The sequence below is a fragment of the Neodiprion lecontei genome, chromosome 4, assembly GCF_021901455.1.
Source record: "Neodiprion lecontei isolate iyNeoLeco1 chromosome 4, iyNeoLeco1.1, whole genome shotgun sequence".
Lineage (NCBI taxonomy): Eukaryota > Metazoa > Arthropoda > Insecta > Hymenoptera > Diprionidae > Neodiprion > Neodiprion lecontei.
This window is the reverse complement of record NC_060263.1, coordinates 6579602-6599134: the sequence shown is the minus strand read 5'-3', so window position 1 is coordinate 6599134 and position 19533 is coordinate 6579602. Positions and strand designations below refer to the sequence as shown.

The 19533-nt window shown below is 39.1% G+C and overlaps 1 protein-coding gene across 9 annotated transcripts in view; it reads left to right on the top strand.

Moving 5' to 3' along the window:
* The first annotated feature begins 8867 nt into the window (after positions 1-8867).
* LOC107227440 overlaps positions 8868-19533 on the top strand; it is a 41928-nt gene continuing 31262 nt past the window's right edge. Inside the window, exons 1-3 of one of the 9 annotated variants that reach the window (XM_046736261.1) lie at positions 8868-9051; positions 10249-10597; positions 11835-11971. Coding sequence is in view for 1 of the 9 variants with exons in the window: in XM_046736260.1 (XP_046592216.1) it covers positions 10721-10726; positions 11835-11971 (143 nt within the window). In the remaining 8 variants the exon portion in view is untranslated. Of the gene's footprint in view, positions 9052-10248; positions 10727-10792; positions 11256-11280; positions 11563-11834; positions 11972-19533 lie in introns of those variants that run through there. The other 8 variants (XM_046736265.1, XM_046736266.1, XM_046736263.1 and 5 more) reach the window with 8 other exon arrangements.

Genomic DNA, 19533 nt, shown 5'->3' with positions numbered 1-19533 from the left:
TACGTTACCGATATGCTTTCGTCATCGAAAATTAGTTCCAAACACCTCGTCAGAGAGCGCGGTTTTGGATCTCGTTTTACCGCGCAAACGTCGCTGTACCAGCGCTACCTTCACGATACTCATGAATTCTGGGACGCCGAGGACTTCAAACGTGCTTGGATCACATTTTCAGTGCCGACTTTGTGCAAATTTGTGCTGAATTTGTTAGTTTTCGTTATTGAGATGATCCATGGGGCTGGACAGATTCTGAAATAAACAGTTCAGAAACAACCAGAGGTTTGTTTTTACCCAGTATGTCTGAAATTAGTTTTTTCAACGGTAAACAAATGACGATCGCAATTTGACCGTTACGTATTTACATCACCGACTTAATACTAGACCGAGATTAAGTTTGTAAATATTTTCGTATATATGTTCGTAGGGATATCATGTGTTCAATGTGCTATTCACTATAGAATGTACCATTTTCATTTCGTAGCGATTATTTCGAGTGTAAGAAGTAGTATACGATTGCTAAAACTTATACGAACGAACGCATGATATACATACATTGCACTATTGCTCGCTCAATTGCATGACATCATGTTCAATTGTATTTTCACAAAGCTCTTGGCTACTATTTTTCACCGATGTCGTGTCAAGTCGTTCCTGGTACGAATTGCATAGGAATTGTGCGATAGAAGCAACGAATGCGAACCGTTCAACACTTTATAACCGTTACTTTCAATTTTCTACAGGCACGTGTGAGCCCGAAATCTGAAAACTGGCGTCTACGTCGGCGGAAATCATCGCAGACGAACCTGTAACGTCTTGGAGTCTTGGAGAGATTTTACATTTTGGAAACATCAAGCGATCGGTAAGTCTAGCATTCGAGGAAGCAAATATTAATTTGTATTTTTCTTGAAATCAGTCTGTGTGGACTTAAGTGGTTCTTATCCTGGATCTTTGATGCGTAAATGGATGGTGAAAATTTTCATAGAGGTGATTTTTCATCTTGCAGTCTTGAGCATGATCCCACAGTTTTTACAACGTGTCGAATGTTCCCTATTGAAAATTTCTATAGTAAGTCCACAGAATTCGTCCAAATCCGTTCCAAATTCTTCTGGATTTGCCGGAATCCTATAGGATCCCATCGGAAATTGGAACGAACCTGATAGATTCTAGGGGACATTTTCACTATAGGGTTGATATCATTGAATTTTAAAAACAGCGAATCTCACTTCCTCCTCTGCCGCAGGCAATCCGGCATACAGGCATTGCTGTATCGAATTTTACGAATTATTATTTGCATGATGACAGAAATGTGTACTTTGTGATTATGCCCTATACATATGTTGTAAAATACACTTTCATAACCGACGTGACTACGAATCACCCTCAGGATTAGTGAGGTACAGGCAATCTATTTTGCACGGTATTTTTATTCCGTTCACAATTTTTCACCGAAGATTGGCACACTGTTTTCTGTGAGTGAAAGAAAGCGGGGATCAGGAGTTTTTTACTTTTTTCTAATTTTATGGTTATAAACTAGAAAAAATATGTGGCATTAGCACGTCAACGGCCTTTTGGTAATTCAGCCCGCATCGTATTACGAATGAATCTGCGTCCACTGCGTGAGTCTAATGGTTTGTTGACATCCATTTTGCATTCGAACTTTCTTGCGTCTTAGTTTTCCCCTCCAGGCATACAGTCTTCGCAATTCGAGTTTGTCTATACGTATATACTATTTATGAGAGCCATTTCAAGCGTATCGCAATCGTACTACATTTAGCGGAAATAAAGTTTTTACAGAAAAGAGTAATTTTTAACAAAAAAAAAAATACAAAAAATCTATCATAATATTACAAAAACGTTGTAACCCTACAGAACTTGTAATGTTTTCGAAATGGTTCAACGATATTACTGTTCCGTGTGCGAGGATTGACGTATGTGTTACTGCAGCCTGCAACGGTTTAATTAAACCTCTATACGAAGACGGCTGGTTGCGAATAATAAGGCGTGCCGATGCAGCGATCATCAGATCACCCAGATCTCTGATTACTGAGCACGCTGATCGGTAAGTTTCTGCGGCGTTCGATCGTTATTCTGCAACGAAGTATGAAAGCGGTGTATTTAGTAATTGGTAACGCTATACGCTTGTCTACTAAGGTATTAAATAACCCCTGCATAAACTTGGCATTTTCTTATAGATCCTTACTCACAGCAGAAAGCAAAAATAACATGTAAAACGGCAATTTACCAAGGCGGAATGTACATAAGATGATCGCCCCTATACCTGCGGCCTCCTTAAAAATACCGCAATAATAAACTCAGGAATTCGGGACATTACTCTTCACGGATACTTATAGCATTCTTTTCGTTATACAACGATCCCATGGGATCCCATAAAAAAATCTACATCTTGAGATTTTTCGCCGTCTTTGGCAATTATTTTTTACGTATACATCATCATACATTCGTCTCGCAATGAAACTCATAATTTAGTGGTAAGAAGTGTGTACGCATACTAGGGTCAAGTTGAGTTCAATCTGTATCGGATGCATTATAGTTTTTTTTTTTGCGATTAATGTATTATGTACGAGAATGAATATGTATCGCTGCAGAAGCAGGCATATAGATATAACCGCAAAGTTTTTTCATATTAATTTCTTTTAACCCCGGAGCTTTTCTTAGTCTTCGAAGTTTTTTACCCCACCACGGCAGGTTCCCACCGTTGCGACGGTACATAATTAAAATACTTTGAACATAATCGTAGGGAATGGAATCAGGCGATTCCATCGCGATTTCAATGAGACTCTTTCAAGGCTGAACTGGTGGAGAGAAGCAGGGAAGTGCACAAGTCAGCAGTAGTTCCCGAGTTCGGTGAATCGAATAACAGTGGGCATCAGCGTTGTGCTCGGTTACACGTCTAGTATATCGGTTTTGAGAAGCTGCTGCTGTGCAGCGCATTTGCAGCATGTCGTTGCAGGTATAAGGTACTTAGTTATGTGAACTAATCTCTCTTCTCTCATTCTCATTCTCATTCTCTCTCTCTTTCCCCCCCAGATACGCAGGCAGTTCAGCGCAGCCCACGTCAGATAAGGCATCATCAGGCTATAACATGCCTTCTGACAGAAGCGGCGAACCCCTTCGTCTGGACGGGGTATACCGGGGACTACGGAACTTGGGAGCTAGCACGCGAAGCATGGACGCCGCAAACTGCGACACATAGGGCAGAGTTTATTCAGGTTCGACTAGTTAGCTGGCAGGTGCGACCCTGCAGGGGAAGAAGGAGAGGCCTGGTAGGGGTCTCCAAGAAGCAGACAGTCGTCTTCCAGGACGGCCTGCGCCTAGTCGCGTTCGCGCAAGAAACCGAGAGCACCGTCCACCGCAATGCTATGTGGTTCCCTTGCTTGGCGACTTCGCGACGCGGCTGCAGACTTGAGCCGACTTGCAGGGGGCCCTCGGCTGACACTCGGTTCCAGCCAGACCTGCAGCTCTTTATCCCCGACTTTGTCGCGGGATATGCGCGTCATCCGTGGTACGTGCCGAGCCTTCCGCTATCGGCTATCCGCAGGAGGACTTGCGGAAAGATCGTCGTCTGCTGCATTCAATCTTCGATCAATCTGTCCTCGTAGACACTGAACTCTCCGTATTATAGTTATACCCATATTTCTTCGATTTATTAGATTTTCGGCTTGCATATGCCGATCCTCTCCGATTATGGCTTGAGTGTATCATATAATATGTATACACTTTTTCGCAGGTATCAGCTTTCTTAAAAGTGATACTACCACTTATTTTAACGGTGTATGGTACATGGCTATAGACGGATGAACTAATAGTACAAATTATGAAATTTATATACCTAGACAACTTGCAATTATACATGTTCAATTTGAGCGGGGTTTGTTTTATCTCAAAAGTATATAGATTGAGCTTTATTTGCACATTCTTTTCTGTTAAAATTAATCAATACTAGAGAGCGTAATTGTTTTTCACAATAACGTCAGCTATTTCACCCCACGATATCGTCCCATGCGCACGATATTTCAAAAATGGCTCCGATTAAAAACCGATTTACTCAATCAATCTCGACACCGTATTCTCCGTATAGTTTATCCTCTTTCCCGCCGTTACACATTTTTTTTAAACCATGCATTATTCTTTGTTAATTAAATAAGCAACTCGCAATTTTTTGAGACCAATCGAATTTCAACTTCAAATGGTCGTCATTTTGTGAAAAAAAATCATAACAAAGCAAAGAGAATAAAACGTTCAAGAATTCAGAAATCAGATTCAAAATAAATCGGTTCGATCGTTTTTGAGATACCGTCGGCACAGGAAAACTTGTCACCAAGTAAAACGGTCGACAATACTGTCACTAAAATGTATTTCTGTTAATTTTAATTGTATGCATGATGCTCGATCTGCGTACGTTTGAATAAAACAACCCCCGATCGAATCGAAGAATCTGACTTCTATGCAATGTGCAGCGTCATTGAAATTAAGCGAGACCTCTTATTGAAATCTTGAAATCTTGAAATTTGGTGTACTCAAAACTCACAAAAGTCGGTCGGCGATAAACTAGATTTTCGAGTGGATCGTCTATTCAGTAACGGAATCAAGCCCAACAATTTTTAAATTCTTGTCACAATTATAGTACCACCTAATGCTTTGCGGTCATCAGTTCCCCCAGAATCTAGTTCTTTCCATCACACCCGGCTGTATCCACATATTGAGATGTCTGTTTGTTTTTGGCTCAATAGTCAACAGCAGTTTGAACCAAGTGCAAAGCACCATCGTGCGCTAGGAAAACGGTACTTTTCTCCTTCTCTTTTTTTCTCTCTTTTCTTAACAAAGTATCATGTTTCATTGACAAAATTGTGCCGCGCGGTGGCTCTGATGTGTAGATATATTATGTATAATGCATATACACTTAGATTCCGTCTAATGTGAAATATCTTTAAAAAATTAGATAATTAACGGTACCTCATAGGTATATGTATTATATATATATATATATAGATACGTCTACTTCTGGTGAGTCGAATTCGAAGAAACTGTTGTATACGTGTACAATATTACAGCGGCGGTCACGACTCACGCTGTGCAAATATACATATGAACCTATACACATATAAACCGCATCTGAAAAGTCGAAGCCATATGTTTAACATTTTTCAGGACACACGAATCGCCTTTATCGTGTTTGTTCATTCCTTCGGCAGCACGCGTACGGTACGCTGGATTATATTACGTCCTCGTCTTGTGCAAGTGCGCAGACTTGATGAAGACTTTACTCGACTCGTAGGGTGCCTACAGGAATAAGCAATAAGCGACAACTCTCGACGATGCGAAGTAGGAAGATAAGTCACAAGAAGTAATGGGTCACGAACCCACTTCGGCTTCCTAATTTTATTCTTATCGGCGCACCTTATACTCTAAGAAGAGATTATAAATAACAGCGTCTCCTCGAATTAATCAAAGGCTGCACTTCCTCTTTTTAAGGGAGTATAAAATTTGGGAATTCATGTCTCGATAATCAATTATTCAACTCCATTAGGGTTTGTTTCATTCGAAATTACATGACGTGTAAGATCGAGCTCCGTTTATGCATTCATTTATAATAATAACTAAACTAGGACGCATTGTTATTGACAATAATTAACATTAACATATGCGTACGATATCTCAAAACCGGGTTAACCGATTTACTTCAAAGACAGTACAGTTAAATTGGACAGTTTATCCTCCTTGCCACTATCAAAATTTTTGTTTTATTCATTCAGTAAACAAAATAGCCCCCTCAACCTGCAGCTATGCTTGAACGAATAACCGATCCTCGGAGTTAAACGTCTAATCAAACTTGGCATCCATGGAGCCATGCCCTACATTTACGCAATAGGGCATGCAGGCTCAATTTTGATACATACATATTCATCGGATCCAGCACAAAGCCGAGTGCCTGGACACTTGATCATCGGCTTGTTTCATCGGGGAAAAGTTGGGCAATGCAAGCAGATACATATAAAGTACTCACGGTTCGTTTTCATTCGCGTTATTTATTACTATTTTTTTTTTCTTTCTCAGTCACTGCGGCGAGGGAGCTTCATAATCAAAGTCGAGTATCATCGCTCCGTGGTTCCTGCAGGTGCGGCTCATTAATGGCGTTATTCGACGATTCTAATAACGGAAGAATAATAATTATCGCTGCTTCAAAGGGAATCGATTCGAAGTGCTTGGATCCGTTAAAACAACAGACGTGAATTATCAGGGTGAGAAATGATAAATTGATTAATGAGTCTCGGTTTTCAGAGGTATAATAGAACGCCGAGCAAATCGCACGTTTGTAGCTCATTCGGAGTGCAGCCATCCTGCCACTGGAACGACAGCTGGTATTAGATTATTGCTAACGAGTTTAATTAGTGAATCAATGATAAAATATAATACCACACATTACGGAGGCACAACTCGTGTATACAATTAGAATCGCGAGATAAGTACATATATTCTCCGCACTTGGGTCGTATTTTTTTTAATTTTATTTCTTCTCTTTTTTTTTTTTTTCATTTGCAATTATGTAACCGTGTTTCAGCTTATATTCGTGATTAATTACTGAGATTGCTGACGCGTCTTGACTGGCAATGTGTTATATATCATGCGTGAGTACACGCGGCATGTATCGCGGCTATAACGTACATTATACGTACGTATACGTATACGTATACAGACCTAATAATCACACTCGCAAAAGAACTTGACTCAAGGAATTATTACGATTACATTTAGGTACGCTAAGACGATGGTTTGATAACAAACTTGCGTCGCGATTCAAAAACACCGTGAAGTATAAAATTCGATTTGCATATTAACTATAGCAATGTACTTATAAAATACTGTAACTATTTTTATTAGGTAATTACTGTAACTATATTGTATATATTAGGAAATTTTTCCCTCAATTGGCTTTCAGCATTAGGTTCGAAACTGGATGAATTTTTGACATTCTCTGGTCTTGATTGGAAAAAAAGGAGAGAAAAATTTGTATTATATTGTAGATGTGTATGGATCAATAATTAGAAATGTTACTCAGAGGTGATAAGAAATTCTACTTGGAACGCGTAATAATCTGGTTAAAATTCTTTCGTGTAAAAAATTGATCAACGCGTCGTATTGTAAGTTAAAAATATCTCGATTGTCCTTAAAATGTGTACGGTGAAAATAGGTAAACGATCGGATGAATTTCTGGCGGGAAAAATATTCGTTTTAGCTTGTTAAACCGTACACAGGCGATAGATGGTGTCGTCGATACCCGTTATCCTGGATCTCTGCGATGGTTCATCGTGGGATCCTTTGATAGCTGCAGATGGTTGCGGTTGACGCGCGTGCGCGTGCGATCTCATCAACGAAAGCCGCAACCTGTTGGCTTGGGAGATACTCGTGTATTTATTATACATGCCGGTTAATAGTCCAGAACCGAGACGGAATTATAAACGGCGTGAATTGGGGGTCAAGTTACGTCTGGGTATTTTTGTATTGGATATTTCGTTTTCGCGGTTGTTAAGATTCCCACTTTTTTTATATTACCAACGAAGAGAAAAAAAATGAAGAAAACTAAATCCTAAAATATTTGTCTAATTGTATAATAAATTCACTGTACATTTTAATTGCACAGAATTTGAAGAATATTGCTGTGCGAGTACCGCAGAAATTTTTTTCTTTTTTCCTTTACTTTATTGATTTAGAGCCATGTACAATTGTAGGTACATATGTATATAGCAAAATTATCGGGAACACCTGCAATAAATATACAGACTTGTATATTAGCGACAAATAAATAATTTCCAATCATTTGATTGGCCCGCGTGTTTCCAGCTGAATTATTTTACATTCCTTCGTATATTTTATGCTTTATAAGCGAGCTTTGTTCGTTTCCTCGAATCAGTATGCATTAGAAGATTCAAAGACTCTTTAACAGATTCTCTCACAGTATATATCAGTTAATGTTCGAATTTTTTTTTAACCGCTCCTTTCGGCCTTATTTATAATATACGCTAATTTGGATACACACATGTGTATTCATTATTTTTCCATCTACATACGTATGCATATATATATATACAACATGCAAATACGTAATTCATACCCAACCACACTTCGTGTATCTAACATGTACAGAATATGTAATATTATATCAGAAATAAGCCAAACCGCTGAGAATTATTTAATTTATTATACCTTTAAAGTTCAAACACGGTGTATAAATCACACTCATTAGTTTGGAATTGCAGCAGATTATAGATTCATGCGATTTAATAATGTTGCAGCTAGACAAGACGATGAGAAGCGCTGACGACGAAGAGGGAGAGGAAGAGGTCAAGGGTGCGCGAAGTACGGAGGAGGATTCGAAAGAAGAAGAAGAAGAAGAAGACGATGATGGTGAAGAATAAGAAGAGGCGGAGAATTAAGGCAGATAATTTGAGTACACAGTAAATAGCAAGGAATAAGAGATGACATACTATCTATAAGTGAAGTGGAGATGAAATAAGAGGAGAGAACTCGAGATATACGGAAGAGAACTGCAGTACAGAGGAGAGAACCTCCTTTTAGGGCAGTTAGCGCAGCACTGTTGCGGCTCGGTGCCCGATGGTGAACGCCTCTTCGCTCGTGTCTCGCTGCCGCGCTTGCCTCACTTGGATTCTCTCTTGTGGTTTGCCTCGACAGTCCTGCGACCCCGATCATTCTCGGAATGCACCGAAGACGTCAGGTTTTTATAGAAAGACAGAGAGACAGAGAGAAAGAGGGAGAAAGAGATGGCGAGAGAGAGAGAGAGAGAGAAGGAGTAGGAGTACGAGAGGGGGGGGGGGGGGGGGGGGGAAGAGGAAGAGATAGGGAGACTGTGAGAGATCTTGAAAATCCAGGGAAATGGCGACGAAAAAGTGCGAGCTGATAGAGACTGAAACACTCGGCTTAGCCGACGAACACCGCCCCATTCCAGGATCTTTCACCTGGTGCATTTCGTCCCGAATCTCTGCATGCTGCAGCGTTCGTTCACGTATACACATACAGGTATATATTTATATGTATATATATAATATATATATAATCGTAAAATAATATATACCCGTTGCATTGAACCGTTAAATACCTACCCAGGTTGAAATGCCGGTAGATGCGAATTTCACGTCTCGGAGATGAATGGCTCATATTTATAAACATATAGGTATGTATACATACATTATGTGTGTATACTAGGTAATAGTACACATCTGGAGGATATTATATATATGTATATATAATATGCTTGATTAATGGAAGATTATCGTCTTGGTGTAATTGGTTAAAATTAATGGTAAAATAAACACGTTTTTATCAATACCATTTTACATCTTGTATTATTAGCCGGTGTATAGATTTGTGTGTTCAAGTTATTGGAATGTTTTCGCATACTTGAAAATGTCGACAAATATATTTACAGTTACACCAAAACGCATACAGTTGACTCAGACTTGTATTTACGTCATTTACGAGATATGTACTATTCATGAGTTAATTCCTGGTATCGCAAGTATTCACCAGGTGTCACATTGAGCGCTCGAGTTCTCGCAACAGAAAGAATTCGAAACTCTATTTTAAATAATAAAACGACGCAGTCTTGTAACGAAGAAATCCGTTCCGCGGTGAAATGGGTGTAAATTTCATGTTGGCAATTAATTGTAGAGAATTTCGAGATTGACACGATATCATTTCTACTACGCGACTTTCGCTACGTAAAACTGTATCCGAGTGAAATTATTCAAATTTCGAAATGCGTCAATACACAACATAATTGTATTCACCGACTAGACAGTTACACTGGGATTCGCTGTGTTATTTATCATCGCGATTAATAATATCTATGCACCTATAACTCAAAATGTCAATATAACTGCTTGAAAATGAGTCAGCGTCTGAGAGTTATTGATTGGATGTTATAAGATTGGCTTCGACTTGCAGCGACTCGTTTTTTCTCATTCACAAATTTCTGACATACGTACATACGTATATATATACATACATATATATACACTTATGTACCTGTGTGCAGAATAATATGAAACACTCTAGCAAGAACATAAAATGAAACAAAAACAGAAAGAAAAAACAAAATCGCGATACGAATGCTAACTGACCTATATATGTAAGTCGTATCAATGATTTCCGTCTAGACTCTGCAACAGAAATTGATTGGGGGTGAGATAAACGCAACGCTTTTCTCTGTTACAGAAGAAGAAGAAGAAGAAGAAGGAGGAGGAGGAGAAGAAAAAAGGAAAACGAGATAAGTACGGAGAGAAAGATGGGCCGGGAGAGGAAAAGGAATCTTCAGAGCTCGCCTCACCTTTCCGTTCCATTGACTCGGTCATATGTGTTTGGTTAAATATGTTGAACCCCGCTCGCGGGCCCGCCGCGGCTCCTCGTCGAGTAGAGGATGGAAGTCGTTGCCCTCTCGCTGTTTGCCCTACCGTCGTCGTCGTCGGCGTGAGCCATCCTGCCCCTCCTCCTCGAGGCACCCTGGCGGCGGCGAAGGAGGTGAGCGAGCGCTCACCAGCGGCGGCGTACAGACAGGTGCTCGGAGGTAGGTAGTAGTGACGGAAGATCGCCGGAGCAAAGTAGACCATCGAGAAATCTTCAGTCGACGAAAGATCTCCGCCGCGGAAGGACCGTCGTGCCGAGTCTATAAACGCATATATATATATATATGTATGTATATATGTATATATATACGCATATACCTACGACATAACAAACACGCCAAATTACACCCTTTTATATATGTATATATATATATATATATATACATATACAAACATACGTATAATATCGCTGGCTACGTTACTATAGACAAGATATAACATATTCGACGTTCTGCGATAACCGATCGCAAACGCGTTCATCGGCATAATAATAATATCACGTTTTATACACGGACTCTGATAAATGATCGATCATTCGGGGGGCTTCTCACGCTCCGCGTATTTCAGATTTTTTTAGTACCTCCTTATCACCCACCCCCGATCCACCCCCGCCCCCTTCGCCGCCCCATCTCATTATTCTTACGTTCCCTCTGCCAATCCCCTCCTCCCCCCGCCCCTAACCGCTATTCCTTCCACCTGTGACAGTAGTTGGGAATCACGTAATATTCGATTCTGTGTACGGTACGTTATTGCTACACGCATAATCGCACGGTTCAACTGTCAGGAACGTACGTTATACCATATGTAGAAGACGCGCAGGTATATATTATACATATATATATACATATACATATGTAGCGATATTACCCACGTTACGTATATTCGATATATTGCCGCGGTAATTATGCAGCGAATTTTTCTCCCGGGCGGTGATGTGAAGTGATTTATTCGTTCGTTCGTTCCTCAATTTGTTTATTTATTCGTTATACTTGTTCAGTTTTTGGCTTTCATTCATACATTACACCGGGGAAATCAATATATTGCGTATAATTCTTCTTAAATACATACAATCAAAGTGTGCAGTTACGGTGCTCCGCATTATATATTATCAGTATATCCTACATAGGTAATAATAAATGTAATATTAGTAACGATGAATCGAAGTAATTAATTCCTGTTCAGGAAAGAAAACGACGTCCGCTAAAAACAAAAATACATAAGTAAATAGTAATTTTTTATACTTTCTTTCTTTCATGGATTCATAATCGGGGGTATAAAATTATACAAAACGACGACGACTTAAATCGTTTAAATACCACAACCATCACCATCATCGCCATCATCATCATCATCATCATCGTCGTCGTCGCCGTCGTCGTTATCGTCGCTGGTACGAAGATCTTCACGGTGAAAAAGACACGCCGATACCGAAGAGAGGAAGCCGCTGAAGATCGTTGCTGCCGGTATGCGGCACGCGAGGCCGCAGATCAGCTCCGGGTAAAACGAGGAAGCGCGTTTGCGCCCGCACTCACGAGGTAAGAAAAAAAGAGAGAGAGAGATAGAGAGAAAGAGAGAGACAGAGAGCGAAAAAGAGAGAGAGAGAGAGAGAGAGAGAGAGAGAGAGATTGAAATTGCACCAATTTATTTTTGCGAAGCGTTTTGTGTTTGCACGATTAACAACCAAGCGCTGTTAATCTGTATAATTCGTTGTAGGTTTATAGGTTATGTATGCGGGCGCGAAACTGAAATTCCGTACAGTTCGAGATTTCAAGCAAGTGACGGGCGTTGATTACCAGGGAATAAGTATGGTTACAGTTGTAGATCGCGAGATGACAAGTGATCGAAACGTTTCAGCAACTTACCGGTGCGATTATGATGAGTTGACTCGGTTTTATAGACGATTTTAAATTTCGCGTATATCTTCTGCTATTCGTCACGGGATGCATGATGAAATTTCACGAGGCTCCAAGATCATCGCAGGTTGTCTCAACTTTTCAGTTTTGTACTGAATTTTATGTACGTCCTTACCATTTGGTATATCATATTCGCAATCTGGACCTAGAAGGTCGACATCATTTAGAAGGTAGACCGATCGTCGTTACTTTAAATTACTGACCTCGATTTTACATATATTATATAGCGTATACAGTAAAGCCCAAAAGTGGGTTCTATATCCACAATTCGAAACTTCGATATTCCATTAAGGATTATAAATACCGTTAGATTGATTGCAAGACTCGAGTTAGACTAAAGACTGACTTGACTTCATTTCTCGAAGTTTCATAACGATTTCTAGGTGAATATATTTTGTCTCGCGGTTACAAATCAATTCGTTGTAGGATTAATTCACTGAAAATAACAGTTACATATATCTAACGTTTCATAATTGGTTACGAAGGGTGCAAAGAGAAATAAGTTACACTGAGAGAAATTTTGTATTCCGAGAGTTTTTATACAGGACATCATAGTGGAATGAGTATCTACCGTTTTATAGTACCTAACGTTTAAATATTGCTTCAATTACAAGAAAGTGTGAAAATGTTAAAATAACTACTTGTCAGTGAAATTATAGTTTTAGTTTGATAATATCTACCACATTATCCAATCATTGAAATCATAATATGTTTGGTGTTGTTCGCGTAATTTTTTTCCATTTAAATAAAGTTTCAACGTAACTTTATCGTTGCACTAGCATCAAGTTACTCCAACAGTCATTGATAAAATCCATCACGAGTGACTATATCCCAAAAGAACAGTACAACGTGTACCTATACTGAATTTTCTGATTACAGCAAAAAAAAAAAAACAAACAGATTTTCATTCTATTCTTAGCCGCAATCTATACATTTTTCGACTATCGTAAAAAATGAAAATTAGTAAGGATCGTACAGTGTAAAAAATTTTCTCGCGACAGTATCAATTATAATATCAAGCAGATCGGTCAATTTTTCCGTCCAACTTATTATTCGAATGCACGAGGAATACCGAGTGTATAATAACACGCCCATAGAGTAAGTACTATATAGCCGCATTCCCGCATGGCGCACGCATATATGAGTAAACGAAATATATAGTTCGGTGCAGTAAATTGGAGGGGATAGAATGCGGTCCATCGAGAGCAAGTGCATGGCAGCAGCATTGGAAGGCTGCAGGCTGTCAGGGGGAAAAGAGGGAGGGAGGGAGGATAGCAAGAGCGGATGCCGGGGTTTAGAGACTGGCGAAATTCCCATTGTACCTTTGGGGGCGGCGGAGAGGCGAAAGGGCGAAGGAGGGGTCAAGGTGGGGGCAGAGAGAAGGGGGCGGCGGGCCCCACGTGCGATTCTCGCGGTTTCTGCGCCGCGGAGGGGCGGCGAGCTCGCATTCCGATTAGCGGGTGACCCGCAACCGAGCGACAGACGTGACGTATGTGTAACGCGGAGTAGCGATGGTCGCCAAGCTGAAAATAATCGATGCATCGATTGAACGAGTTGAAAATCAAAATAATCGAACGCGAGTCGATTGAATCGGTAAAAATTGATCGATCAATCGATCGTTTCGTATTTTTTTCAAACGCTGCATTCGAAACATTTCGGTATGTAGTCTTGATGGCGGAAAAGTTTTTTTCGATAACCTGTAGTTTCATTCAACCTCGGGTGAAAATATTCACCCATCTTTCACTTACTGTATCAATAGGTAATTTATAGTATGTAAGAATGTGATAATTACGTCGTTAATGGGAGTAAATATGAAAAACCGACTTTGAGGAACAATAATCTAATCGGTCGATTAATCGAGTTTGAAAAATAATCGATTATTTAGCGTTACATTAATACGTGTCTAATGGTTTTTGATGTAGGGAAGAAATGGGCCCTATACGTCAAAAATTATTCTTAACAAAGCAAATTGTTTTCTTGACATTTTTTTAGAATCAATATCCTTTTGTTAATGGGCCAATTTTACTCCTACCACGCCTACTTATCCAACATATGAAGAAAATTGGCGAAGTACGTCAGCTTTCCTTCCGACAAAGAAGGTATCCCAGGTCGATCTCTTCGATTTGATTTGTTTTTTTGTAACATGTTATAGTAGACTAAAAACAACACTTCAAGGGGGTGAAACCATCCTTCAAAGTAAGGCACGTCAAATGGCGATTTGGTAATTTTTTTCCATTTTTAACTGAGAAAATTGCATTTTTCATTTCTCGTTATGAAAAAAACTTTTTCGGTTGGATTGATTAAAAAATACTATGCAACTGCCAAATCGCCCCGTGACATGTCTTACTTTTGAGGGCTGCTCCACCCCCTTAAACTATTTAATGGCAGATAAAAGAAAATACATGTCGCTTAGTTTTTACTCTACTATATCATATCGCAAAAAAAATCAAATCGGAGATATCGACCTGGGATACCTTCCTCGTGAGTTTGACCGTTTCCTTTCACAATCATTACAGTGCCACTCCATGGAAGTTGGCAATTGTTCGCAAAGATGTTGGAGCGGACCGACGACTCGCGTGCAGAGCTGTGCGTATATTTCGATCGGTCATCGTTCCGCGTATTCCGCGGCTCCAGGGTCGGCCGATCATCGCGGATCGAGCTGACCGATCGATCCATCGGCCAGAGCATCTCTATTCCTCGGAATAACTGTATAAACGTTAGATGCGTCGCAAGTTCGCGAACGGTTTACGCGACGCGTTACGCTGTATGCTCGGCGTAATTCAGCCCCTTTACGATGGTGAAAATTTTCGTGCACGTTTCAGGATGTGTGGAACGTATGGTCAAGTTAAAAATGTGTGTCGGATGAAATGAAATCAAGTCGAATCTGATTCAAGAAGGTCTCGGTGATCCAAAAAAAAAACGTTTCAGCCTTGAATTTCAATTGTAAACAACTTGTTGCTTAACAACGTCAAAGAAGTCGAATTATTTCATCGTTTTTTCACCCAAAAATGTCTTTCTTCCATCTGACACGATTGAGTGAATAGCTCATTTTCTTCGTTAATCGATTACCTACAAATTATCTCATACAGATTCGTTCTTGAGTTTGTCAGTTAGCAATAAAAAATCCGATGTATACAATCCTAATCACAATTTTACTCAGACTATCTGTGGATAAATCATTTTCGAATGAAATGAACTATCGTTAATGGGAATCAGATCCGCAATATGAATTTTTCGGTCTAAAATGGTAGGACAATGATATTTTTATGATGTAGTTAAAATAATGCGGTGTTTACAGTGGAATTTCATTCTCTTAACATTTTCTCCAATTCGTTACGCGAACTTGAAAAGTTGAATTTAAGTATATTATAGCTTCAGGTGCACTATTTAAAACTCAGTTTCGTTACGTCTTGGTTTCGACACTTTTTTAACATGAGTGTACATCGGTGAAGGTGATTTTAAAATTTGACAAAAAAAAAAACTCTGTGATAGTTTTAATTAAAACAATAAGCTGATGTTAGTTTCACGAATTTTAGGGATCCGTCTCTTTGCGAGTAATCCTAATCTAATTGTAAAACTCATTGTTCCGCAGTTGAAGAAGCAACTCGTCCCCCATAAAAATTTGTCACTACTTCAGTAATTACTTTTTCCGTTGTTTACATAAACTTGAATTAAATTTAAAAAATTAGCGGTTTTTCACCCGCGTATTGTGTGAAATTTTACACGTCAATTGTTACTCTAAATCAACTTCAACTACTCGAGTATACATCGTATTTAATTACGCGACATCTCTGCATTACTGGCAGACTGCTCTACGGTAATATTCATTAATGCCTTAACCTTCCGGCTAACTTGTTTTCAATCCGGAATAAAATGCTAGTTCGATTCTATACGATTTACGTGACAATGACTGGCGATGCGGCCGAACGACGTGAGAGGTTGTCAGTCATTGTCACATAATTCGCATAGAATCCACCTCGCATTTTATTTCAGACTGAAAACAAGTTAGCCGGAAGGTTAAGGCATTAATGAATATTACTGTAGATGATCCTCTGTATGAGTTAATCACTCTCTCGGCACACTTATTATTATATATGTACATACATACCTAACAAGTTACCGAGACTCGGAGAGTTTAACGCGTGTCCACGCGTCGCGAGTCCGGTTTTCTTATCTAAACATATTCCTCTGTATGGCGTGTATATAGGTCATTCGGTATGTAATATTGCAATATCTCGCGAAGATGGCTTAATAAAAAATTCCCCGCAACGCCGAACGCCTAAAATATAAACGTGGGAAATTATGCATAATAACAACAATACAGGTCTACAAAAAAATATTTTTTTTCAGCTGCATGGGATGTTTTTGGTAAATATAATGTTTTCGAGTGTCCTGAATCCAAAAATGATTTCCATTTTCCTCCATCATGTATACAGTATTCTTGCAAAATACGTGGTGGTTGCATGAAAAAAAATGCATAACAATAACGAAAAATGCACCATTTCATTACATTGAACCAAACGATATTTCTTATAAAATTAAACAAACAAATTTTTTGTAAAATGTGTTTAACAAATGAAACCGTAAATACGAGTTGACGAAAAAACCTGACGTGTTGAAGCTTTTTGAGTATTATTCCCGGTTTCAATGAGTGAAAATCTATAAGAAACAGTATGAAAAGTTTGTATAGTTTTCTGGTTGCAGGCCTGTGTAATTGTATATTTATGCAAAAATTGTTTAAATTATACAAATCAACGATGAGACATTTTTCTAACGGAATCTGATTTGATCTGTTTATCTATTTGTATTATAATTTTATACATTTTTTCACATCTACGTATTATCATTTTTAACTTGAATTCAACCATAACGCCGCAGTGTTTGTTAGATAATTTATTGATTCAAGATTTCGGCGACGTTCTAATCATTAACTTTCAACCATTCAAAATAGTAGAATACAATTATTTTCTACGCGTATCGAACTGTGAATTCAATATTTTACGGAGCTGGATAAAACGTGTAAAAATTTATGTTATTATACCGTTGAGGTTAAGTTTTTTCCCATATATACAGTTTTTTTTTTTTTTTATTCTCGGACCTTTGATGTAAGCCGGAACAATATATTTTGCTGATGTTTTCAACGCACATATCCTACTATGTCTAAAGCCGGCAGACACCGCGACGTAAATGGAATGTTAAATTAATTTGGTGTAACGGGGCCAAGATTACGTATATCAATTCGAACAAGTTTATCTCCATGGATATTATCTCTTGATCCTCGCGCTTACAGTATATATAGTCCATATAACTTAAATGTATACGCAATATATTATACGAATATATTCGTGTGTGAATTGTACAATATTATACACGTGAGTTAAATTTTATGCAACGATCGTTCAATTAAACGCGAATGTATACTAAAATGAAACGTGTGAGAAAACCGTGCGGTCGAGATTTTAATTTTTACGACAATCCTTGCACTGATTGCCATTTTGAAATAATTATTTCTCTAAATAGCATAAAAACATACCCGTATTTTTCGTAGTTATAATTTAACTGAAAAATCGTGGTAATACGAAGCAATACGCTGTAAATCTCAATACGTTCCACGTGTCTCGCGATTAATTTCCTTGCGGAAAAAAGACCCTCAACTTGGGTGTGAATTTATCGAACCCTCGACTTTTTTTTTTACGGGAATCCAGTATTATCCGCGAGTTTGGAGTGCGAATTCACAACCAAGTTGGGGTTTTTGCCCGTGAGGGTTCAGCATCACGTACTGTGAATGTATGCTTCAGATCTGTAGTGGCTTCTGACTGTGTTAAAGGACGCAAGTCGGGTCTTCGGCAGAGCCTTTATAAGCGATTGGGATAATAACAGTCTTGAAGAAGCTATTAAATTTCCTGCTAATGCGAGCATACATAGTTTTATTGTATACTGTAAAATTGGGTATACCGCTGCAGCTCCGGAATATTATAATAATACTGATAAGCGAATATTTTTTTACGGTGAAATGAGCAATTTTTTTCTTCCCTATCTTTAGTCACAATCAACAGACAAATAGGTTTATTCAATTTATCGCGTTTCTCGATAGGGACTCACAGACTTTTTATTCTTCGGTCCATAATTTGTTCCTTTGGCAGATGAAATACTGAAGAGATTCATTTGCCCCATAATTTTTGTACAACGTATAGCAATAACTGTTTCTGAAAACTGTGCACAGTGTGAATTGTTATCCACAGAATTGTCCGTCGTATGTTATAGTTGAACGCGCATGCGCTAGACTCCGAGAGCAGATGTTTGTCAGAGTGACCAACCGTCACGAACGTAATTTGAAAAATTTTCACAGTTGTCGCTCGGAATTGAGTTTAAGACCGACAGATGTGAAAATTTTTGCGTTTGGTCATCCTGACAAACAACTGCTCTCGGATTGTAGCGCATGCGCGTTAAACAATAGCAGATGACCGAACATTCGGTCGTTAGAAATTCACACTATATATAAATAACGATGCGAACAAATGATGTCTGAAATGATTAACACTGTTTTTTAGAATATTATATCGCGTCGGGATGGATGTATGTTATACATATATACCTAACGGTGCTACAACTTGTCGGTATTATTTAATTACGTCAGGCATACGTGGACCGTGACTTATTAGTCTTCCAGAGCATGTAATATGTATGCTAGCCATTGCGATTCTCGGTGAAGCAGTCCGATGCATCCATCGACCCGGCACTTCTCGCAAAGCTAACAGTTTGAAATACGTATTATATTGTGTAAGAAGGAAGCAAACTCGGTATTTTCTGGCCGATCGTAAGTTTGCGATATAAGTCGTGGGTGAAGTCGAAGACGAATCTAGCAAACACGCGAGTTGAAAAGATCGTTTTTTCACAAAGTACGAAATTTAGGTTAGGTTCGCGTAACGTCAGCTTTGCCCGCGACGGCGCATGCGCGCGACTCGAACGCGCTCATTTCGGTTCTCCGCGCACGCGCACTCGCCGACTCACTCGATCGTTATGAAAACGGTTACCTTGCGTACGAAAAACACGCGTGGAAGAACGCGTAAGACACGCTCGCGTTGTGTAAAGGATTTCTCCAATCCGCGTTCACGCGAGGGAAGAATTTCCCGGAATAAATTCCGTTTTTCTTAACGTACGTACACAGAGAGAGAGAGAGTGAG